Source organism: Pan paniscus, chromosome 1 (assembly GCF_029289425.2).
Source record: "Pan paniscus chromosome 1, NHGRI_mPanPan1-v2.0_pri, whole genome shotgun sequence".
Classification (NCBI taxonomy): domain Eukaryota; kingdom Metazoa; phylum Chordata; class Mammalia; order Primates; family Hominidae; genus Pan; species Pan paniscus.
In genome coordinates, this window is record NC_073249.2 from 171,807,134 (window position 1) to 171,831,782 (window position 24,649).

The window sequence follows — 24,649 nt, forward strand, 5'->3', positions numbered from 1 at the left end:
AAGTGGAGGTGGGGACCGGGAGGAATGTGCCTTCAGCTGCTTCGGGGGCCCCTAGCCCTCACCCCTAGGCCAAAATATTTCCATCACCTCCTCATCAGGGTGTTAATGGTGCAGAGAAGTCAGCCATCTCAGCCAGGGAGGACGGTCAGATCTCCAAAACCCAGCCCAGCAACAACCACTGAGATCCCCACAAGGTCCCCAGGCCTGGAATCATTCCTGTGAGGCAGGCAGGTAGGACTGCCACCCCATGCTAGGGGGTAGAAAACTGAGGCTGGGGAAAGCCTTATAGGGAATCAGGGCCAGGGTCTACATCCACAACCGCAGGCAGGGAAGAACGAAGTTCCTCCCTGGGAAGAGGTAGGGAGGCATTGACTGGCACCCTGTTATTGAGATGAGAAACCCCAGGCTTGGGCAGATGACTTGAACTTCAGGATGCAGAAGGCAATGCTCAGAGCTGCCCAAAGAATGGGCAGGAACATGTCTGAAAGAGGTTACACTTCTAAATGGAGAGAGAGAGAGAGAGAGAGACAGAAAGCTAAAAATAAGACAGTATTTTTGCTTCCTGTGTTTTCGATCTCTGTTGTTAGATGCATATGTGTTTATAATTGTTATATATTCCTAATGGATTAAACTTTTATCATTAAAAAAAAAAAATAGCCTTTCCTGGCCGGGTGCAGTGGCTCACACCTGTAACCTCAGCACTTTGGGACGCCAAGGCAGGTAGATCACTTGAGGTCAGGAGTTCGAGACCAACCTGGCCAACATGGTGAAACCCCATCTCTACTAAAAATACAAAAAAATTAGCCAGATATGATGGTATGCACCCATCGTCCCAGCTAGTTAGGAGTCTGAGGCAGGAGAATCGCTTGAACCCGGAAGCTGCAGATTGTAGTGAACTAAGATCGCACCACTGCACTGCAGTCTGGGTGACAGAGCAAGACTCTGTCGCAAACAAAACAAAACAAAACAAAACAGTTTCCGTAGTATATTTTCCCTTTCTTTCTTTGCTGACACTTTTTTTTTTCCTCTCCTCCAATTTTCATCAAGGTCATTTTCATGCAGATGACCTGGATTTGTTGTGGGAAGAGATGGTCCCACTCAGCTTTCTGAAAATATGTATTTATAGCCAACACAGTTGCCACGGGACATCACACCACCTGCAGATCCCACAGCTGCCCCGGCTTCCCACAGCCGCTGCCCCAGCTTCCCGAGGCTGCAGGACCAGGCTTCCCCCCTTCCTCCTTGTCATAGCCCTGGTGCTGTTGAGAATCCGCCTGGCAAGCTGGCCAGCGGAGGCCTGGGTGCCTAATCCCACGTGAGGACAGATGTGTCCTTGTGGGAACTGAGGGACATAACCTCTCCTCACAGAGCCTCAGGTTTCCATCCATTTCCCTGGGGCTGTGATGCCTGCCTGCCTCCCTCAGAAGGTTGGAATCACACTTGTTTTGGAGGGGAATCTTTGTAGGTCAAGTCCAGCCTCCCACTGGTGCTTGAATCCATGCTCCAGGATGGCCACAGGTGGTCATCTAGCTTCCTTCAAATTCACTTATCTCATGGATGTGATTAGTGGGGGCCTAACATTTTGTTTATTTTTTAAAGTAGAATTAGGCCAGGCACCGTGACTCATGCCTGTAATCCCAGTACTTTGGGAGGCCAAGGCAGGAGGATCACCTGAGGCCAGGAGTTTGAGAGCAGCCTGGCCAAGATGATGAAACCCCATCTCTACTAAAAAAAAAAAACACAAAAAATTAGCCGGGTGTGGTGGTAGGCACCCATAATCCCAGCTACTCAGGAGGCTGAGGTGGAAGAATTACTTGAACTCAGGAGCTGGAGGTTGCAGTGAGCTGAGATTGCCCCACTGCACTCCAGCCTGAGCAACAGAGCGAGGGTCCCATCTCAAAAAAAAAAAAATTACAGTTAGCATGATTGCTTATTTTCTGAATGTAAAAAGTTCTTTTTCTGGTTATTATTTACATGCTGATTGGAAAAACTTCATAAAATAAAAAATATCAATGAGAATCCTACCACCCAGATATAATCACTTTAATTTTCTATTCATATTTGCATATATGGATATACATATATATATATGGGATCATACTCTGTATCTATTGTGAGGGCATTAATCTGCATGTATAATTATTTAACAACCAGAGATTCATTTTTCTTCCTAGCTAGACTACCTATGGTGGCTGGCCGTGGTTCACTGGTTCAACAATGTTAGGTCCAGCATCTCTGTGAATCTCTTGGAATTTCCCTCATGACTGCAAGACAGCCGCTGCAGCTCCAGCCACTACATCTGTTTTCAATGCCAGCAAAGGCAGTCACTTCTGCATTTTTATTATAAAAGCAAAAACTTCAGAAAGTGACCCCCAACAGATTTCTCTTTAGGTCTCACTGGCCAGAACTCGATCTCAGGACCACCTCCAGCAGCAGAGAAAAGGATTGTCATGATTGGCTTTGGACCAATCACAATTCATTGACTGAAAGTGGGGATGTGGTCCTCACTCACAAACAAAATCAAGGAAGGAAGGAATTAACAATGTCTGCTACAGCATGCATGCTGTTTTATAATCTGCTCTCTTTCTCTTAATTATACGTTACAAAATCTGTCCACATCAAAAAATATAGACTTACTCACTCACTCATTTAACTACAATTTATTGAGAGGATACTGTGTTCCAGGAACTTAACTAAGCACTGAGGGAACAATAATGAACATAATAGAGTCCTTGCCTTCACAGACCTTAGCATCCAATGAAGGAGATAGAAATTCATCAAAGAAATTCACAAAGAAATGTAAAATTATGATGGTAATAAATGCTACAAAGGAGAGAGACCTGTGGTGCTGTGAGAGTGGTGATAGGGGATTTGATTCAATCAGGAGGGTCACTGTTTTGAATGGCCGTGTATCTGTCCCTTGCATAGCTGTGGCATGATGTCTTAGCCAGTCTCCTGTTGCTGAACATTGAGATTCTTTCCACATTTCATCTACCATGATCAACGCTATGATAAACTGCCTTCTGTAAGTATAGTCTAGCACAGTTGTCTGATTTCTTCCTTAGGGTAAATTATCAGGATAAAGCCAGGCACTGTGGTGTGCTCCTGTAATCCCAGCCACTCAGGAGGTTGAGGCCAGAGGATCACTTGATCCAGAAGTTTGAGACCAGCCTAAGCAACACGGCAAGACCTTGTCTCAAAACAACAAACAAACAAACAACAACAACAACAACAAAACTAGAATAAATGAGCAATTCCTACATGTGGAATTGCTGAATCAAGGGGCAGCCCCCTGTGAAGGCACTCACAGAAAAGCTGCCACCACTCCCATTCACATCAGCAACGTCAGAAAGAGCTCTGTTCCTCCACATTCTGCCAGCTCCACCTATTATTATCTTTATTATATCATCTTTACAAAATGATGCCAGTGTTATGGGTGAAACATAGCTTTTTGTTTTAATTTGCATTCCCCTGAGGTTAACCATGTTTTCATTTGTTTCTTTTGTGGGATCACAGATATTTCCAGTGGATGAATTCCCTTTCTTTTCCTGTCTGATTTCTACTTCTCTCTCTCTGTCTCTCTCTCTCCGTCTGTCTCTCTCTCTCCGTTAGGAACTGTAACCTCTTTCAGACATGTTCCTACCCATTCTTTGGGCAGCTCTGAGCACTGCCAAGCCCTCCTTCCATGGAAACTGTAGCTGTGTCCTTGTCCATCACTGGGGCCTCCCATGTGCTCCAGGGCAACATCCACAGCCCGCCCTGGTCCAGTCCCCAGTCACTCACTCACCCATGTCCTCTCCAGCCACCCTCCGCTCCTATTCTAAGCTCAGTTCACATCTACCCCAAGTCAATCCTGGAACGTGGTGGGGTGGCTCAGGGCTGGAGGCTTCGCCCAAGCTGTTCTCCCTCCCTGTTCTTCCCTAGCGAATCCTTCAGGACATAGCTTGGTGGGAGTTCCTCTCTGAGAAGCTCCTGCCGACTCTCCAGGTGGGGTCAGATCCCCGCCGTGCTTCCCTCTGCTCAGCACTGACCTGTCACTGTTCACTCTGCAGTTAGCCCGGGGTAGTAGAGGTTCCCCCAAGACAAGCATGGGTCAGATGCATGTCTCTTCCCCCAGTACCTAGCACAGGGGGTGGCACAAAGCAGGTGCATAGTGTTTGTGGTTAGAATAAATGAATAAGTGAACAAATGAATGAACACATGACTAGATAAAATCTAGCCCTCCTTACCGCCAGCCTTGCTGATCTGATCCCCAAAGCCTGGTCTCATCCACCTACCCACCACACCGTGTCTGCTCTTCTCCGGGATGTGCAGGGACTATCTGCAGAATCACCAGTGGGGCCCATTTTCTGACCTGGGGACTTCCTGAGTCACTGGGGCCCTCATTTGCCCTTGTCCTGGGTCATCTGTGAACTGAGCACTGCCTTGGCCAGGGCCCTGGTGTCTTGGCGGGAAGCAACAGCCTCTGCCACAGGGTTCCCTGCCCTGCTCTGCTGGATTTGTGGTCAGCAAGGAGGAATCCAGGACACCGGCTCTGCAAGCTTCAGTCCTGACCTGGCATCCACCCAGTGACATGAGTGGAAAAAACCTTTCACAGGGCAGGTTGAGAACGAAATCCCTGCCGCAGGGCACAAACCAGCCTTCTTGCCACCAATACGTGCCACCTTTCCCTTTTGTATCTGTTAGACAGTATATGACCTGAACGTTTCTTTCAGGTCACTCCTCTGCTCAAGAACCATCAATGAATCCCCCTTGCCCATCAGAACAAATCTGAGCTCCGTGGCAGGAATTCAAGAAGCCCCATGGCCAAGCTGCGGCCTCTCTCTCTGACCCTGTCCTCCACCACTCCAGCCAGGACAGTCTCCTTCTTCCTCCTTTCCTCCCCCAAGGCTTTGCCTATGCCATGCCCTCGGCCTGAGATACCCTCACCCCTTCATTCTACTGTTTTAAGTCCTGGCTTGCAACTCCCACCTCCTCTGGGTTGCCTACCACCTATCCAATGTTTGAGAACTCATTTAAGAAAAACAAACAACTAAGCCCTTCAGCACTTAAGAATCACCGGGCTTGCTTATGCAAAATCCAGGCCATCCCAGACTTTTCTGAGGATGATTCTAGGACACTAGATTTTTTAAGTTTCCCAGGAGAGTCTGATGCCACCAGCCCAGCTGGGTCCATTGACAGGCACTTGGAAGCACTGATGATACAAAGCTCGAATTATACATGTGCTTGGATGACACAGTGCTTATAGGCTTGAACGTCCCAGGTGCACATGGGCACCTGATGTCTACACATTGTAACATCATCTCTGCAGGCAACACTAACAATGATAACTGACTTTACTGGGGGCTCACCAGGTGCCAGGCACATACTACACTCAATATGCATGATCTCATCCAATCGTCACAACATGCCTATTGGGTCGATATCACTAACCTCAATTTATTAATAAGGAAATTGAGGGCCAGAGAGGCTAAGTCTCCTGGCCAAAGTCACAGAGCTGGCCAGTAGGGAAGCCTAGTCTCAAACCCAGCGCTGTTTACTCCAAAGCTGGTGCTCCTCAGCCCTGGGCCAGTAGTCCATGCCCCTGGGCCATGAGCCTTCAGAGTGGGCACCCGGTTTGGTTCAATTCTGTTCCACCAGCACTACTGTTCTTTGCTTTTGCTAAGTCCTGGGGATAGAAATATGAGGGGGAAGAGGCCCCTATCCTTGAAGGACCTCCCAGTCCATGTGGGGAGACTGGTACTCACACAGCTAGTCATTCAGAAGTGCTGGGGACAGAGCGGGGCACACAGTTTAGGAGGGATTCAGAGGAGAGGGTGCAGTGGAGATGGATTCCACCCTGGGAGGGGAGAGCAGGGCTAATTCAGGCTCCAGGGAACAGGTAGGGTTTGAGGGATGACAGAGAAGGGGATGAAGGGCACCTGGGTGGAGGGAACAGCATGAGCCAAGGCAGAGTGGCTGGAAAGGTGAGGATGCCGGGGCTGCTGCACGGGAGCACATGGCAGATGATTCAGCTGGATGGGGCAGTTGGGGCCAGATCATGAAGGCCTCAAATGCCAGCCTGAGGAATCTGAATTTTATCTTGTGGGCAATAGGCAGTCATGGAAGATGTTGCAGGGGGGTGTCTCCCTCCACACTAGCACAGTGAAAGGCACAGGGACATGCTCAGTGGAACCTTGCTGCCTGACTTATTGATACTGATTTTTCTCCTGTCCCACTAGGGTCAGAATGGCCTGGGGCTACTGGATGATTCCTGGCAGGAACAGAAAGCCCTGCAGCTCTACCTCCTCTCCTCCATTTAGCTCTTCTCTGCAAGGATGGGCAAATTATTCAGCTTCTCTGAGCCTCAGTTCCTCATCTATAAAATGGGGACAGCTGGGTGCGGTGACTCACACCTGTAATCCCAGCACTTTGGGAGGCTGAGGCGGGTAGATCATCTGAGGTCAGGGGTACAAGACCAGCCTGGCCAACGTGATGAAACCTCATCTCTATTAAAAATACAAAATTAGCTGGGTGTGGTGGCAGGCGCCTGTAATCCTAGCTACTTGGGAGGCTGAGACAGGAGAATCACTTGAACCCGGGAGGTGGAGGTTGCAGCAAGCTGAGATCGCGCCATTGCACTCTAGCCTGGGCAACAAGCGCAACACTCCATCTCAAAATAAATAAATAAATACATAAAAATAAAATGGGGACAATACACCAACCTTGCAAGCTGCGAGGATGAAATGAAGAAAAGTGTGCACAGCACAACAGGTGCATTGTTGAGTCTTATGACATGTGGACCAGGTGGCATCGTGGGAAGAGCACAGGCTCAGAGGACCTAAGTTTGAATCTCAGTTTCTCCCCTGGTAATACCCATCTCTCAGGGCAGATGGAAAGATTAAATTCAATGAAATGATTTATGGGAAGCACCTGACACTCAGCAGCTGCGTGGAACCCTGTTTGACACCTGTCTGACAGCACAAGCAATCCTGCTCCTCCTCCAAGCTTCCAGGGTGCTGCCTCTCTCACTCAGCATGCTGCTCCCCTCCTGCCCCACAGGAGGCATTTTATACACCTTAGTCCCTGCACTTGCTGTTGGCTCACCTGCCTCTCAGCACTGGGCACACAGACTTTCTTTACCCCTTGCAAGAAGCTTTTACATGCATCTTCCTCCTGGTGAATGCACTCACCTATTGTTTTATTTATAGGCAGGACAGTGGCTCCCTGATGCATAAATGAGGGAAGAGACCCAGAGAGGGAAGAAGACCACCACTGTCTAAGCACCTAAATGTGCCTGAGGCATTACACCCAGTTCTTCTCCGCAAAAGCCCAAGAGGGAGGTATTATCCTCCCCACTGCATAAATGTGGACATTGAGGCTCAGAGAGGGGCTGTGACTTGTCCAAGGCCACACAGCAAGGAACTGGCTGAGGCTGAAGGTAAAACCAGGTCTTTCTGATTCTGGAGTCTGGGATTTATAACAAACATTTGCAATGTGGGGTCGACAGATCAGTCCCCCAGGGCTGTTTCACGGACTAGATAGGGTAATAGGGGTGACGGTGTCTTGCATGGTGACAGGCACACAGTGCTCAGGGACTGGGAGCAGAAGTGGAATCTTGCCCACCCTCACCCAATTTTACAGAGAATAGAGGAGCCCAGGGAGGGCTGTGATGTACCCAAGGTCATGGCGAGCGGTCGGCAGAGCCCAGGTTCCCTGCCCCTGGGCCCCCTGCCTTCCCTTGCCCACCCTTTCCAGTTAAGGGCAGGGGCCATCCCTCCAGGGCCTTTCCCTCCCCAGAGGGTGGAAACTTCCAGAGTCCCTCCAACCTGACAGGAGAGTGACCAAGAGCAGGAATTTTCACCCTGGCACACACACCTGGAGCCTGGAGCTGAACGCTAGAATCCCAGGCTTTGCCACCCCAGAAGGCCCCTCCTGACCCTTTCAGAGCCTCCCAGCCTTCTCCCCAGGACCTTCACCAGCACCTTGCCCCTCTCCCAGTGGAGAGGGGGTGCCCCAGAGGCTCTGGTGCTCTTAGAGGGGACTGCAAGTTGGCAAGGCCAGGGGCATGAAGCACAGTGTTTTATGATTTTATTTTATCCTAGATAAGGTTGAAGAAGACACCCAGTCATAGAATGAGCCCTGCCTCCTGACAGCAGCCGGTTCAGAGCAAAGGCCTGCTTCTTAAACCCTCGCCAAGCCACCGAGCACTGGCCCAAATCCAGTAACAAGTCCTTTCTAATACCTCTTTCAGAGACTCCCCCTGGTTCGCTGTGGTGTTCATTCCCCCTTACTGCAAGGAGAAACCCAGCTTGTTAACCACAGGTGAGGTGTGCTCCCTGTGGTCTTTGGCTGCAGGGCATTGACAAGATAGGTCCCATCAAACACCCCCATCACTTCCAAGATTCCAAGATATGCGCACTTCATCTGTCATTTGCACATGAGAAAGCTGAGGGCTACAGAGGCAACCAGACTTGTCAAAGGTCACAGAGTAGGTAAAGTAACATTGTATCATCCAAATGAGGTATCTTTGAGAGTGAAAGGGGCCTCCTAATAACTTAGCAGAGGCAGTCGGTGTCAACCGGGACCTTCCTGGGCAGATCAGGTGTGTGGTCTCCCCATCATGCAGCAAGAGCCAGGGAGACCAAGCCTGGGTCTCACCATCTCACTCCACTACCCCAAGCCCCCTGCAGATGCTAACTCTAGAACAGGGTTACCATCTTCCTGCTGGCAGGCCCAGCAACCAGAGGCTCTTGTTTAAGTCTAAAGCCACTGCGGTGGTGGTTCAGGGGTGTGGGGAATCACTCCTGAGATTCAGCACCACACAGCACACCCCATGGTCATGCCACTGCAGTGAGGGCTTACTTCCGGAAGAGGGCCTGTGGTGCCTGTCAGGCGTAAGGCCTCACGTATCCTGCCCCGAGGGAAGGGGTGGTTTTAAAGAAAAGAATTTGCAGGTGAATGAAGATGACCCCTTTAAATGTTGAAAGTAGTTTTATTTTAGCCCTTAGTGCTGACGCTGTTTCAACGTGGGTTGTAGGCTGCCCTGCCTTAGGCAACAGAGCACAGGAGCATGCTACCCCTCACCTCATCCGAAGACTCAGCTGTGACCAGGAACTCCTGTCCTGAGTCATGACAGCAGAGAGGGTGTACCCTGTGGCATCCTTCACTGCAGAGGCAGAAATGACCCAGAAAGAAAAGGAAGTGTGTTCCCAGGGCCATGACCTTGTAACCCAGCACACAGGGGCATCTCCTTCCCTAGGCCAGGACCCTCGGCCTCAATCCGAAGCCCTCCCCTAGGCCGGGAACCCCAGCCTCAACCCAGAACCCCATAGCCCAGGTGAAGGTCTCCGACTCCCAGGTGGCCCAGGGTACAGGCTCTGAGGGCATGGTCCTGGTTTGAGGTAGTGTTACTGCCATTTTCTCTGCAGCTGCCAGGATCCTGGGCTGGGGCACAGGCAAGCGTTGCAGGGATCAGCGTAACAATAGCATCACCCTGAGATGGTTCAATAGGGTACAGTGATGTCTTCAGGGGCTGCAAAGACCGCTTGAGCTATTTCCCCGCCATACTCAACTGCCCCAAACAGCTGGGAGGCTGTCACTCTTCTGCCTCTGGTGTGTCCATTTTTTACTTCTCTGTTCCCACCTCAGCTTCTGCTCTGCACTCACAGAAATCAAGCTCACTAGATTATGAGCCCTCTGAAGGCAAGGACGGTGTCAGTAGTTCATGTCTCTTTACCCCTAGAGATCACAGCTCAATATCTGGCATATAGTAGATGCTCACTAAATGCCATCCAATTCCAATTGTTTTGTTTTGAGGCAGGGTCTCACTCTGTCACCCAGGCCGGAGTGCAGCGGTGCGATCTCGGCTCACTGCAACTTCCATCTCCTGTGCTTAAGCAATCCTCCAGCTCAGCCTCCCAAGTAGCTGAGACTACAGGCGTGCACCACCATGCCCAGCTAATTTTTGTAGTTTTAGTAGAGATAGGGTTTCGCTATGTTGCCCAGGCTGCTCTCCAACTCCTGGCCTCAAGTGATCCACCCACCTTAGCCTCCCAAAATGCTCAGATTACAGGCATGAGCCACCGCACCTGGCTAGCCAACTGATTCAAACCGAAGTAGGCCAGGAAGATGAATTTCACCTACAATTCCAAGTCAAAGCAAATGTATTCCAGAGGCAGGGGTGGGGGTGGTGTTCCTCCGGGGGCTTTTTGCCTGCTTTGTGAATACATACAGGCCATTTAGAAGTTTGAATGCTGGGAAATAAGAGGGCTGTGAGTCTAAAAGTTGGGAACGCGGGGGAGAGTGATTTTATCTGCAACAGGTTCCTGGGTCCTGGTGAGTTCTGTACACCCTTGATGACCACCGATTCTGGGCCAGGCCAAAGGCCCATCTGGGCACAGGCGATCTCAAGGTGAGTAAAGTCAAGATGCAGCCCTTCAACGGGAGGCAGGCAGCCATGCCACGCTGACAAATATACAGGTCCCAAAGGCAGCGCAGAGAAGCAAGACCGCCTGATTCCAGGAGGCAGCGACATCAGGAAAACCTTTCCAAGGGAGGTCATCTGTGTAGGGGTTTGAAGGGTGAGCACGAATTTGCCAAGCTGAAAAGGGAGCCAAGGGCATCCTGGTGGAGAACAGCTTGGGCAAGAGTGTGAGCCGCAAGATGGGCAGCGGGGCTAGGCTTGGAATTGGAGGAGCAGAGAGAATGAGGTTAGCAGGGGTCAGTCACAGAAGGTTTTGGGTCCTGGCCAAGGAGCGATGGGAGCTGCAGGAGGAATGTGGCCCAGGAGGAGATGAGGCTCCCTCTGTGTAAAGACAGATCACGCCATCTACCAAGTGGACTATAAGACACAATAGGAATGGGAAACCTGACAGGCCTTCACAAAGGATCAGGGGCCCAGAGGGAGCACCAAGGAAGGTTCCTCTCAGAGGTCAGCTTTGGGGGAAGGTGGAAAATGCTTTTGAGGGCTTCAGCTGCTGCAAACCTCAACAAATCATATTTTGCCTTCAAAGGTTGGCCAAAGACCACTAACTATTGGAAAAACAACAGTCTACTAATAGTCATCATCCCCTCCCTGTGTATTTCTTTACTATTCTCAAAATGCCACCATCTCATTGAACCTCCATATCATCCCATTTTGCAGATAGGGAAACTGAGGCCCTGTGATGTCACACAGGGGTCAGCAGCAGTTCCAGACTAGAAGCTACGGAGCACAACCATCTCAGCCTTGGATGTCAGGCTCAAAACCCAGTTCCTTGTCCGGGAGGGGGTCCCCGGGGCCATCTGGCAGCCCATAGTACAGGTCTTCCTCTTCCTTCTCAGGTTCCTCCCCACCTGTGTCCGAAGCCTCCTTCTCCTCCACCTTTGTCCTTGGGTACTGCTGCCAGTTGTTGGGCAGGGCTATTTCCCACTGCTGCCCCTCTTGGGGCTCATCCTCCAACGTTGGGGCATCAATCAGGGCAAAGTCTTGGAAGCGGTCCAGCGGGCACCTGCAGCCCTGAGGTTCCTGTTGTGGGGAACAAGCTTCCTCCCTGTCATGTGGAGATGCACTGGGGCTGCTGCCTTCACTGGAGTCCATGTCCAGGTCATCTTGGAAGGAAGCCAAGGGGGCAGGGCCCTGGGGACAGGCCAGGGGGCTGCAGGGACAAAGACCACAAGGGCAAGGGTATCTCTGAGTCAGAATGCCTGGGTCCACATTCCAGCCGCTAGCTGCAAGACCTAGGGTAGGATAATCCACCTTCCCGGGCCTCAGTTTCTTCCCAATAACAGAATTCACTCCTGCAGTTCTTTCTTAGGTTTACAGCAGATAATATGTGCAAGGCACTTTGCACAGTGCCTGGCACATAGAAGGTGCTCATGAAATAGGGCTATTACTATGCTATTATCTGAACCAGGTCACTCATCTACTTCTCCAATTATTCAGGGTTCTCCTCTGTTGCTCATAGGCCCAGTTACACTGAGGTGTCCCCAGGTGTCTTTGCCTCCCTCATTGGACTCAGAGCTCCTCAGGGGTAGATTCCAGTGAAGGCTGGGCAGGGAGTTGGTGCTCAGTAATGTGGATAGAATGAATAAATACATGGATGAATAAGGAGCTCAGTTCACAAACAGACAGGGATGGGAGTGGAGTGGGGAGGGCCTTGCCCAAGGTCACAGAGCAGGTCAGCAGCAGACCCAAATTTGAACTCGGGTCCTCTGGCTCCTGGCCCCCTGCTACTCACGACAAGCATTCAGAGACATCAAGGGCCTACTGTATGCCAGGTACTTAAATGCACTGTCCCAACCCTCAACATTCCTGGGTAGTAGGAATGATCATCCCTGTGTGGGGAAACTGAGGCTAGGGAAAGTAAGGAACCTACCACAGCTACACAGCACAGGAGCTGGGGTTTGAACTGAGGCCTGACTCCCAAGCCCATACTCATTTGTCTGCCACATCTGCCACATCTCAGGGTGTCCCACACCCTCCACTGCCCTCTCCTTACTCCCAGTGTCCCCACCCACCCCTTGGCGGCCCCCCACTCCTCTCCTTTTTAACCCTTGAACTGGGCAGAAGCCCCACTCCTGCCCTCTAAGCACTCACCCGGGCCAGCTCTGAGTTAGGCGTCTTTCCCCTTCACTCTCGTCTGAGCCCTTGTGGATGACCACGGCAGCCTCCATCCAGGCCTGAACGTCGCCAGGGCCACCTTCTCCTCCATCACTGGTTCCCAGCTTCGGCTGCCCCATCTCAGGGGCCAGCAAGGAGTGGCGGTCCTCACTGTAGCTCATGACTTTCATCTGGATGTGGCTGAAGTCAGGCATGCTCTGGTCATAGGCGGCTTCCTCCCACAGCCTTACATAGGGCGGCTGGGGACTGGGGCTGGAGTGGGAGAGAGAACAGGCAGGCGGCAAAGAGTCACTCAGCAAACACCAGTGTTCTCCCCGGCCCTGTTTGCTTTGGGTATGTGGTCTCCCCTCACCTCACAAGAAGCCTTTGGGGGATGTTACTGCGCCCGTTTCAGGGATGAGGAGGCTGAGGCCCAGCAAGGTGAGTTAATTAAGTGACAAAGCTCAGGCCTGACCCCAAGTCTGACTCTTTATCCAGTGTTCTTTTCACCTGATGCCTCCAAAGTTAACCACAAGGATGCAATTGCAAAATGAAGACCCGTTAACATTGAGTTTGCTGGGTCCCAGATGGTGGGTAAAGGCTGAATGCTTATCAACCCATTATTCTAAACGTTATTCTAAAAAATGCCTTGAGGCAGAAATTCTCATTCCCAGTTTACAGATGAGGACATACCCAGCAATGACAGTCTACAGCAATGGGGAACTCCTTCCCGCCAGGCTCTGTTAGTTGGCTCATCTAACCCTCACCATAATTACAAGAGATACTATGAAGAAACTGAGGCACAGAGTCTCTAACAGACTTGTACCCGGGTGACATGGACCCTAGGTGATAGTACTGGAGCTCCAGACATCATGTTCTCTATGACTGTGCTACAGTCCCTCTGGAAAGTAAGGTTCAGAGACTAGGCCCCTTGCCTAGGGTCACACAGCTAGGAAGTGACTGGGAAGAGCTCAGAACCCAGGGTGGCCGGAGGCCCCACTGTATCACAGGAGCCCACCCCAAGTAACCGGCCCTGAGACGGAGCTCCAGCTGGCCTCCATACCCACAGGGTCTATCCCCTTCCTTCCCACTGAGGCAGTTGTTCACCTTGGGTGCCAGGGGCAGAAAACGCCATTATGAACCCCTTCCCCAAGCAAAGCAGAGATCATCCCTGACCCAGCCGACAGACTCTGGGCTTGAAGCCCGGCCTCCTGAGTGCAGAGTCACAGCCCAGGGGGTTGGTGGTCCCACTGCCTCTCCAGGGCTGGAGCATTCTTGGCTGTGCCATGGGAGCCAGGGCTCAAAACCTCCAGGGAGGGAAGCAGTTTGTGGCCAAATCAGGCCTGAATTCAGGCCCCACCTCCATCACTGCTGAGTGCAGGCCCCGCCTCCACCACTGCTGAGTGCAGGCCCCGCCTCCACCACTGCTGAGTGCAGGCCCGGCTTCCATCACTGACTCCCCATGAGGTTTGGGGCTGGTGACTACACTTCTCTAAGCCTCAATCTTCCTAGCTGTATAAAGAGCCTAACACCCCCACCTCACAGGGTTTCTATGAGGACTGAGGGAGTCAGTGCCTGACTCAGTCTCTGGCACACAGAAGGCACTTACTAATGATGACAAACACTCATAGAAGACCTACTGTGTGTCAGGTTCTGTTCTTAGCACTCTGCATATATTATCTCACTTAACCCTCCCCGAAGCCCTAGGAGATAGGTACTATTAGTATCCCCATTTTACAGACGAGGCAAAGAGAGGTCAGTAGCTTGCTGGAAGTCAGGCAGCGAGTAGGCTGAGCCTTGGCCACCACCATGCCTCTTGTTTGTCAGTAGTAGAAGCACTTACTCCTGTGACTCTATTGCACTGTATTTCTCACAGTACATTTATTTCATTGTATGATTTGTTTCATGGAGATCTTGTATTCACCGAAACACTGTCTCGTCCCTGACAAGACAAAGTCCCTGGGCCTCAGTTTCCTCATCTGTACAATGGGAATAATAATGCCTAACTCACAGAATTGAGAGTTGAAAACAGTCCATAATTTCTAATAATACATTCTCAGTAAGTGAGAAGGCAAACAGCCTTCCCGCCCTCCCTCTCACTCTCCTCAGTCAGGGGAGACTGGCCTATGGGGCTTACTCCTCCCCTCCCGAGAGGGCCTGGCACCTACCTCTTCATCTCGGCAGCAAGCCCATTCTCCAGCAGGCCCATGGCCTTTCGGGAGAGGATGCCTTGAAAGTCAGAGTCAGCAGGGACGAAGGTGATCTGCAAGCAAAGGAGAGACAGCCTCTGTGCAGTTGACCAGGGTAGGGGGGCTACTGTCCCCTCAGTGGGAGGATGGACCTCTGCGCTCCTGCTCCCTTCCTGGTTCTTCATTCACTCTACAAACATTTATTATCTGCTGTGTGCAGACACTGTCGCAGGCACTACGAGCAGCAGGGAGTGAAAGAGAACCCTGTCCTTGAGGAGCTCACATCTTGTCATTTCCCAGGGGTCTTCGTCCAGTGCCCAGCACAAGCCTGGCACATAGTAGGTGCTTCATCCATATTTGGTGAATGAGTGGAAAGCAAGTCATTGTCATGTGTTTTTGCCACATGGGCTGCAGTGGGTGACAGAGAAGTTATGCCCGCCAGTCCCTGTCCCTGAACTTTCAGGAATCAAGAGGTCTCTGCAAGTCCAGCCCTAGGTGGGCACTGCGTGGTGCAGTCGGAGGCAGATCATGAAGGAGGCAGTGGGTGAGGGAGAGGAGCTGTGCCTGTGGGATCTGGGAGATGGGGTGAGGATCCCTCCTCTGCCAGATTCTCACTGTGGGCCCTAGGTAGGTCATCTCTCTTCGCAGTCTCTCTGTGCTCCTCTGTATAATGGGGCTACCCTCGAAGAGATATTTGCACAGCCATGTTCAGAGCAGCAGTATTCACAAGAGCCAAGAGGTAGATGCAACCCAAGTATCCATTGATGAATGAATGGATAAACAAAATATAGTCTATCCATATGATGAAATACTATTCAGCCTTAAGGATGGAACTTCTGACACATGCTACAACATCACTGAACCTCGAGGACATTATGCTGAGCAGAAAGACAAATACTGTATGATTCTACTTTTCTGAGAGGCACCTGGAATAGTCAAATCCATAGAGCCAGAAAGAAGAAAGATGGTTGCCAGGGGCTAGAGAGTGGGATAATGGGGAATTGTGATTTAACGGGTATAGAGTTTTAGCTTTACAAGACAAAAAACATTCTGGAAATTGGTTGGACAACAATGTGAATGTACTTAGCTGTACTGTACACTTAAATATGTTTAAGACACTAACTTTTATGTTACATGTATTTTACCATGAGCTTTTAAAATGGGGCTAGTTATGCCAGTCTCCTGAGGTTGCTGTGAAAATTTCATGAGATCATATATAGGGAATCCCTCAGCATGGTCCCCAGCACATAGTAACTACTCAGTAAATCATAACTTGATGCTATTGATGATTCAGTTGTCTGACTTCTCTGAGTCTTGCTCTCCTTGGCTGAAAATTTTTCCAATAAATATTTGTTGAGGACCCCACTGTATTATACCAGATTCATAAATAGCACTTCCCTATTCCCCTTCCCATAGAGCAAAGTGAGTAGAAGACACTTGTCTGCACTAGGAAAGCTCCATTCTGATGGGGAGAAGGGAATGATGGATGGAGGGGGCCTTTGTACTCCTATGAGGAGTGAGCTTCCTCTAGATGTCCAGAAATAAAACAGAGCGCCTGGGCAATGAAGAAAGACGCTGTCTCTACAAAAAAAATTAAAAAATTAAATAACAAATTTAGCTGGATGTGGTGGTGTGAGCCTGTCATCCCAGCTACTTGGGAGACTGAGGCAGGAGGATTGGTTGATCCCAGGAGTTCGAGGCTGCAGTGAGCTATGATTGCGCCTCTGCACTCCAGCCTAGGTGACAGACTGAGCTCCTGTCTCTTAAAAACAAAAAAGAAAAGGAAAGAAATAAGGCAGGGGCCTGGGCTTCTTCCACCCCCGTTAAGGATGCTTTGTACTTCCCAGCTAGTACTGTACTTCCTAGAAGCTGCCTCTTCCTCTGCCTCATTACCTCATGGCCCAGTCAGCACCATCATCATCACCATCACCATCATCATCATAATAATAATCGTCATCATCCTCGTCCTCATTACCATCAATCATCACCATAACTATTATCACCACCAAAATTATCAACATCACCATCATTATCACCACTATCATCATCACTATCACCATCGTGACCATTACCATCATCATCACCATTATCATTATCACCATCACCATCATCATAACCGTTACCATCATTATCATCACATCACCATCATTGACATCTTCATTACCATCAACATCGTCATTACCATCACCATTCTATCACCAATCTCATCATCACCATCTTCACATCACCATCCTCACCATCATCATCACTATTATCATCACCATTACCATTCTCACCATCACCATCCTCATCATCACAATCTCCTAATCACCATCATCATCACTATCATCATCATCATCATCATCACCATTGTCACCATCATCATCACTATTATCATCACCATTACCATTCTCACCATCACCATCCTCATCATCACAATCTCCTAATCACCATCATCATCACTATCATCATCATCATCATCATCACCATTGTCACCATCACCATCCTCACCATCATTATCACTATTATCATCATCACTATTATCATCACCATTACCATTCTCACCATCACCATCCTCATCATCACCATCTCCTAATCACCATCATCATCACTATCATCATCATCATCATCATCACCATTGTCACCATCACCATCCTCACCATCATTATCACTATTATCATCATCACCATTATCACCATTACCATTCTCACCATCACCATCCTCATCATCACCATCTCCTAATCACCATAATCATCACCATTGTCACCATCACCATCCTCACCATCATCATCTCATAATCACCATCTTTACCATCATCATTCTTATCAGCACCATCACTAACATCATCATCATCATCATCACCATCACCATTCTCACCCTCACTATCCCCACTGCACTCTTATTGTCACCATCATATCATCATCACCACCCTTAGGAAAAGCTTGGAGAAGGAAAGGGGCATCTTAAAATGCAAGTTTTTTGATGAGGAGGGACAGGCAGAGTTGAAGCTGGAGAGGGGATATCAGACCATGGAGACCACCAGAACACCAAACTAAGAAGCTTAGCCTTTCTCCAGAAGCAATGGGGAGTCCTGAAGGACTCTCAGCAAGAGAGTACACTGTCAGATTTGTGTTTAGGCAGAACAGTGAGCAATCTCCAGAGAGAGGGAGGCCACCAGTCAGGACCCTGGTCCTGGTCTCCAGCACAGCAGGCAGGAGTGAGGAATGGGGGATGCGTGGGCAGAGACCCTGCTCTCCCTGCCACTCCTTTCCCTGCTCACAGCTCCCCTGCCCCATCTTCACTAATGGGCTCAGCACCTCCAACTGCCCCATCCACTAGATTTGCCCTGATCCCTTCTCCTCTCTCATGCCTGAGGCCCAGCTGACCACCAAATCTGACCAGGTCTACATCAGAAATTCAATAAGATAACCTGGGTGGAAGTGCTGGTGCTATGCCTAGCCACAGCGGGTACTCTATGTGAAGTGAACTGTAAATGTCACCTTAGTTCCTACAGCTTTGTGTTTGAATTCTGCATTATTCCAGATGACTGTCAGCTCTCACAAAGACCAGAGAAGAAGCCTCCCCACTGGTATGGCTGCCCCCAGACCTTCCTTCTTCTGGATGTCTTTCTCAAACTGCAAAGCTGGTCATGTCCCATTAACTAAAGGACAAGCTCCAAATTCCTTACCATGGCATCCCAGGCCCTGAAGAGTTGAGCCCCACTCCCTCTCTACCTTTACCTTCCTCCCCTCTGCCTCTCGTAGCCACAATGGCCCACTTGCCTTATTCTTTTACCACATTGCTTTGATCATGCTACTCTTCTGCCTGGAATGTCTTTCCCCATCTTCTCTGCTTGGTGAACTCTTATCTCACCTACAAAGCCCAGCTCACCTTCTCTGTGAAGCCTATTTCCTCCCCATCAGGCAGCAAATAGCCTCTCCCACTAGACCTCTAGCCCCTAAAAGACATGGACAGCTTAATGCATGTTGGTATTGGCTACCCCTCACCCCTATATCCTAATTAGCTAATTCTATTCCCTTATATTTATATCTCCCCATTTATCAAAACTTTCCATAGGTCTGGCACAGAGAGCCACGGGGAAGAGGCTGAGGGGAGGACAGGCAGGAGCACTGCAGGCAGCATTGGCCCAGGCACCAATGAGACCAAGCAGGATCCAGGGAGCTTCGCCTCTAGAGTGTCTCCCTGGTTTACAAGGTGCTTTCCTCCCTTCCCTTATTGGAGTCAATTTGTGCTGGCTCTACCAGCCTGCATCTCTGAAACACACACTCACACACACCTGCACTCATGCAGAGGCCCACCCAGTGCCGCAAATACCAATCCTCAATCCTAAGAACAATGCCTTCACATATGTTCCATGGCAGGTGTGATGCCAGGTCTCCCCCAACACACACACACACACACACACACACACGATCCCACTGTGTTCTCCCAATCAGCCATACAAGGCTCAGAGCTGAGGGGGAGGGACTCTTTCTGCCAAGGTCACAGAAGTGGGACATGAAGGATCAGGGATTTGAATCTGGGCCTGGAGGTTGCCACAACATGTGCCATTTTCAGCCCACCACGCTGCCTCCACAGCACATGAACCCATGAATCTATCAACAGTTACTCATTAATACCCAGCAATATTCCCTTCTCCCCTCCCCTCCCCTCTACCGTCACTCCCATCAGCCTACCAACCATCCCAGAGCCAGCTCTATTTAAGAGCGGGGGCAGGAAGGATGCTCCTCTCCACACCTCTGCCATCCCTCTGCTGTCCCCCAGGGTCCAGCCTTCTCACTGGGAGAAGGATTATGATAGCAGTGGTGACATGAGTGGCTTTGGCCCCAAGGACTTCTCCCAGTGACCTCTGCTCAAGGAATTGCACAGACAGAGGCAAGTTGACTGTAAACTGCCTGCTAAATGACTACAAACCAGCCCAGACCGCTCCAGCACTGAACAGAATGACAGCCCAGGGTTGGCCCGTGGAGGGGGCAGGGCTGGGGAGAGCCGGCCCAGGCCCCAGGGAGCCATCCCCCTCCTTCCCTGAAACCCTGAGCACAGCCACCCAGGTGGGAGGAGAGGAGGTGTGGGGGTTGCTGAGGACTGCCTGGACCTGGAGCCCTAGATATTAGGTCCAGCAGGGCCCCCAGATATACCCCCTTTCCCACCCCCTCCTCCTAACTCACACAGTGTACAAATGAGGAAACTGAGGCTCAGAGAGGAAAGGGGCTTGAGCAAAGTCTCCCAGGCAGTAAGAGACAGAGCCCAAGTTAGAGTCCCTATTTCCCTCCTTTTCTCCCTGGGTCTGTACCTGACCAGCTGTGTGACCTTGGAAGTCACCCAGCCTCTCTAGGCATTGAAGATTCGCAACTCCTGGCATTTCCATTCCACAGAGCTGTTGGGAGGATCAGTATGGGTAACAGTGGTAGCCCTTCATCTATAAATAACACCTTACAGTTTACAAAATATTCCTATATCTTATCTCTTCTCTGATCTTTATAATGACCCTGTGAAGCTCTGTGGAAAATAGGGGCAAGGATCTCATTTGCAGATGAAAAAAATGAGGCTCAGAAAGACAAAGGTCATAGAGAGTTTGGAACAGGACTTGAACTAGAACTCAGGACTCCAAAACCAGTGCTCTTCCCATCACTAAATTACACATAAGGCTGAGAATACATGAAGACTCTAAAGGATACTGCCCAGTGCATGCCACCAAGGTTAGACCTGACTTACCCTGGAGCTCTCAGTCGCTCTGGGACCCAGAGGTAGAAGACCCAAGGTGAAGGGTGACGTGTAAGTCACACGCATCTGAGCTCCAAACCTTGCTCGTTAGCTGTGCAGCCTCTCCTTCTGGACCTCAGAAAGGCTCAGAAGGTGGAACTACAGAAAGCACCAAAAGGCTTAGGATGAGGGCTGAACTGCACCCTGAACGCAGGACTGCCTGGCAGGGGGTCAGCGCTCATTAGCTTTTGTTTCAAGCACATGGTGTGTTGTGTTTGCTGTGTCTATACCATAGCTTCCGGCTCAGGGCTCCAGATCCAGGGGCCTTCTGATCAACCTTTAGGCTAAGGGATGGATGGATGGATGGATGGATGGGACAGACGCTCAGGAGAGCAGAGAGAAGACCGAGTCAAAATGAGAAGAATGAAAAGACAACTAAAGGATAGGGGGTGAGGCATGGCATACAGGCACAGTGTCCAGCCCTCCTGGCCCCAGCTGACCTGGCCCCACCCAGCCCCACTACCACCTACCTTGGGGTAGCACTGGCACATGCTCCAGATGATGCCCCCGATCACCATGACGCTGCCCATGGCATAGAAGGTGCCGTAGACCTGGGGCCGATCATGGCTCATGAGGAATGTACCGAGCGCCAGCAGGAAAAGCCCCAGCACAATGAAGCCGATCCGGAAGGTCTTCTCGTCAGCCATGGCTGCCTGGCCAGTCCCTGGCCTGCACACCCCCGGGAGAGGGGGTGGCTGTAGTTCAGCCTAAACACCCAGACAGGCTTACACAGGGAGAGAAGACACTGAAATCGCTGCAACTCGAGGCTTCAAGGGAGAGCAAGATCCCTTTCAATCCAGCTCCAGTCCCTGGGCCCACCAATTCAACAGGGCTGGAGGCGGCTCGCTTCAACGGACCCACATACCCACCCAGCCACCTTTACTCCTTGCCCTCTCACCTTCCCTCTGGGCCCGGCTGGCCCGGAGTGTGTGTGTGAATCTGAGCGAGGGAGCACACAGGGGAGGGAGAGTGGGAGGTTACCGGGGCTGGGCCCCAGCCAAGGCTTTGACATCACCTCATTTGCCTACTGTGGGGTTGAGCTGGGTGGACAGGCAGCCTCACACCTTCCAGCTCTGGAAAACAGGGTACAGTTCTGCAGCCGAGAGCTGTTAGAATGCTATTGGAGGATTCCAGGATCCCGCAGGCTGGCATTTCAGAATCCTGAAGAATTCTACACTCTTCAAGGACATGTGCCTATCCAGGGTTCAGGAATAATGGCCCATATGTACTGGCTGGTGACTATGTGCAGGGCACCATTCTAAACATGTTACAGCTATTAACTCATTGAAGGGAACCCAGTGAAGCAGCTACTACTATCCCCACTTTACAGAGGACCCTCGGGCACAGACAAGTAACTTGCCCAAGGTCACACAGCTAAAGATGGCAGAGCTAGTGGGATGTGAAGCCAGAGGCCGTGGGCCTAGCCACGGCGTGATACTTCTTAACTGCAGCTTGAGGGTGAAAAGCGTGGCTCTGGTGGCAAGGCAGGCTGCCTGGGTTTGGATTCTGGCTCCTCTACTGTGGGGCAGTGTGGTCATGATCAGGTTACCTCAGTTTCCTCCTCTGTAAAATGGGAATAATAATGTACCTCCCAGATTTGGTGCTGTCTCCAGGCCTGGCCTCCTTGGGTTCCTCCGTCCCCTTCACATTCACACGCTATGCACCACCCAGTTGGGCTTTCAATGAACTGCTCCCCACCCACCCCTAAGGCTCTCAGAATTAGTGCCCCTGCAGGGTGTGAGTGACTGACAGTCACTTCCTCCATTTCCTTGCAGCCTGATCTAGGAAGATGCCTTCCTAAGAATAACACTAATGAGGCATTTTAGTCCTAGGGACAGGCTGATGGAAGAAATCAGATTCCTTTACAGGATTACAGGAAAATGAGGACCATCGGTCTCTACAAGAGAATGTTCACTTGGCGTTTACATGGGGTTAAATCGCCGATGCAGGATAAAAGGCTTTCACTGGGCTCCCTGACTTGCTGGGCTTGGGGATTTCCTGTTGGCGGTCATCACCTTCTCCCCTCCTGCCAGCAGGGCTGCCCTTGTTCCCTAACCCCACACCTGTGCTCACAGCTGCCCCTCTAACTAGACGTCCTTCTCATAGGCCCTTTTTCCGACAGGGGTTTCTCCTTCCTCACACCCACCATCGCCAGCCCTCAGAGTCCAGGTGCACTTGACAGTTCGCAGAGGAGGTCCTGGAGGGAGCTCAGGGGCCCTGGCTGAGCGATGGCTGAGGGGCAGGAAAGGGCTGAGTTATCAGGTCATGTCCAGGTCTGGTTCTCAGGGTGAGCTCAGGCAGGTGGCTCTGCTCCGGGCTAGAGTTTTGTCAACTGCAGATTGGGGATAGGTATTAGGCCACCTCCCAGGTTTTGTACAGGGAAGGGACATAAGGGGAGTGGGAAAAGGCAAGTACTTTGTAATCTGTGACTATTAACAAAGCAGGACCTTCCAGGGAAACATTATTATCATCATCTACTACAGGCTCAGAGAAGGGAAAGGGCGAGTCCCGTGTTACCTAGCCAGTGCCCCTCCCTGGAAAGGAGACGGAGGCCCAGAGGGACCTCAGCCCGTCTGGCCCTGGAGCCCAGGCGGGTGGCGGGAACGGTCTCCGCAGCCGCGGTCCTGCAGGGCCTCGTGCGCCGCCCGGCGCTGAGCAAGGCGCTTCCCCGGGGGTCAGCGGCTGGGCTCGGACCCGGTGATGAGCAGTCGCGGCGGGGAGGGGAGTCATCGCCCCCGTTTCACAGGCGAGGAAACCGAGCCCGCGCAGTGGCAGGGGCTGGCCAAGGTCTCCCTCGGCTGAGTCGGCGGCTGAGCGGTGACCGGACCTCCCCTCCCAGCCCCATGTAGATGGATCTGGTCTTCAGCCATTCCTCAGAGGCCTCGCGGTCACCCGGGCAGTCTTCTCCTCTCGCGCCTTTTCTTTCCTCTACACGGCCCAGCCTTCTTCGCCCCTTTTCTCTCTGAGTCGCTTCTCCTCTTAAAAAAAAAAAAAAGGTAACTACGAGTAAGAAATTCAGTAGCAAGTAGGAACTCTGGAAAATGGGTCTCACCTAAGCTCTTCCACAGAGTCGGGCTAGGGATTAAGTAAGGACATGTGTGTAGGGTGCGCTGGAAATGTTCGGGTGCAGCAGCTCCCCCTCCTCTCCTGTAGTCCCCCCGCCCTCCCGCCTTACTTCACCTCTCCCGGGCCACCTGGGGGACGCGGGAGCAGAGCGCGCGGAGTCTTTCATCGTCCAGCAGAGGGCGCGCTAACCCCAGCTTTCGGGATCCTTGCGAGCGGGCTCCCATGACACCCCGAGGCAGGGAGGGAAAGAGCACGCCCATTTGACAGAGGTAAGCATCGAGGTCCACGCAGGCAAGGCGAGCGACCCAACGTGGCAGAACCTGGGAACAGACAGTAGAGCTAGGAGTCCACCCAGGTCCCCAGGCAGTCTCTGGTTGAGCCCCTACTGTGTGGGGGACACTGAGCTGTTAGGAACTCGTACACACAGGGCTTCAGGGATGGATGGCGCTCAGTCCTAACTTCTGGGGCACCTTCTGGGGCACAATACGGTAATGGCTTTGCGATGCGTGCGAGGTCCCGAATGTGCACAAAGCAGAGAGAGGAACAGATGGGGATGAGGGGTGAAGGGACAGATTCACAGAAGGGACACTTGAGAAGGCAGTTGGAGTTCTGACGGGGCAGGAGAAACCTCCCAGGCACAGAGGCCAGCATGTGCAAAGGCACTGAGGTACGTACCCGCCGACACACAACTGGCGAGAAAGCTCTAAGTGCTGTGCACAGGCTGCCTGCATTGCATCTTCCTCCCCAGACCTGCCCCTCCCATAACCCCATCCTTCCAGTTAGCAAGCCATGTCACCAACCTCACCTCCTCCATCACACCCACATCCTATGGGCTCTACCTCCAACATGTAAGAATCCAATCACTTCTCACCCCTGACGACTGCTCGTCACCGGGTCTGAGCCTCCATCATCTCTTTCTCTCCCTAACTGGTCTCTACTTCCATCCTTGACCTCTGAAGTGTCTTTGCAGCCCCAATACTGGGTCAGATCATGTCACTCTTCTGCACGGAGCCTTGGAATGGCTCCCCAACTCATCAGAGTAAAAGCCAAATGCTTTAAGATGACCTGA

General features: G+C 51.3%; 1 protein-coding gene across 1 annotated transcript; it reads right to left on the reverse strand.

Annotated features, from left to right (window-relative positions):
• Positions 1–2,645: 2,645 nt before the first annotated feature.
• Positions 2,646–24,475, reverse strand: BSND (barttin CLCNK type accessory subunit beta). The gene is made up of 4 exons (XM_003814983.6): positions 20,985–24,475; positions 14,731–14,825; positions 12,560–12,835; positions 2,646–11,618 (listed from the first exon to the last, which is right to left on the reverse strand). Exons 1-4 carry the CDS (start codon positions 21,159–21,161, stop codon positions 11,204–11,206), a joined length of 963 nt encoding a protein of 320 aa, XP_003815031.1. The 5' UTR covers positions 21,162–24,475; the 3' UTR covers positions 2,646–11,203.
• Between the last annotated feature and the right edge of the window lie 174 nt (positions 24,476–24,649).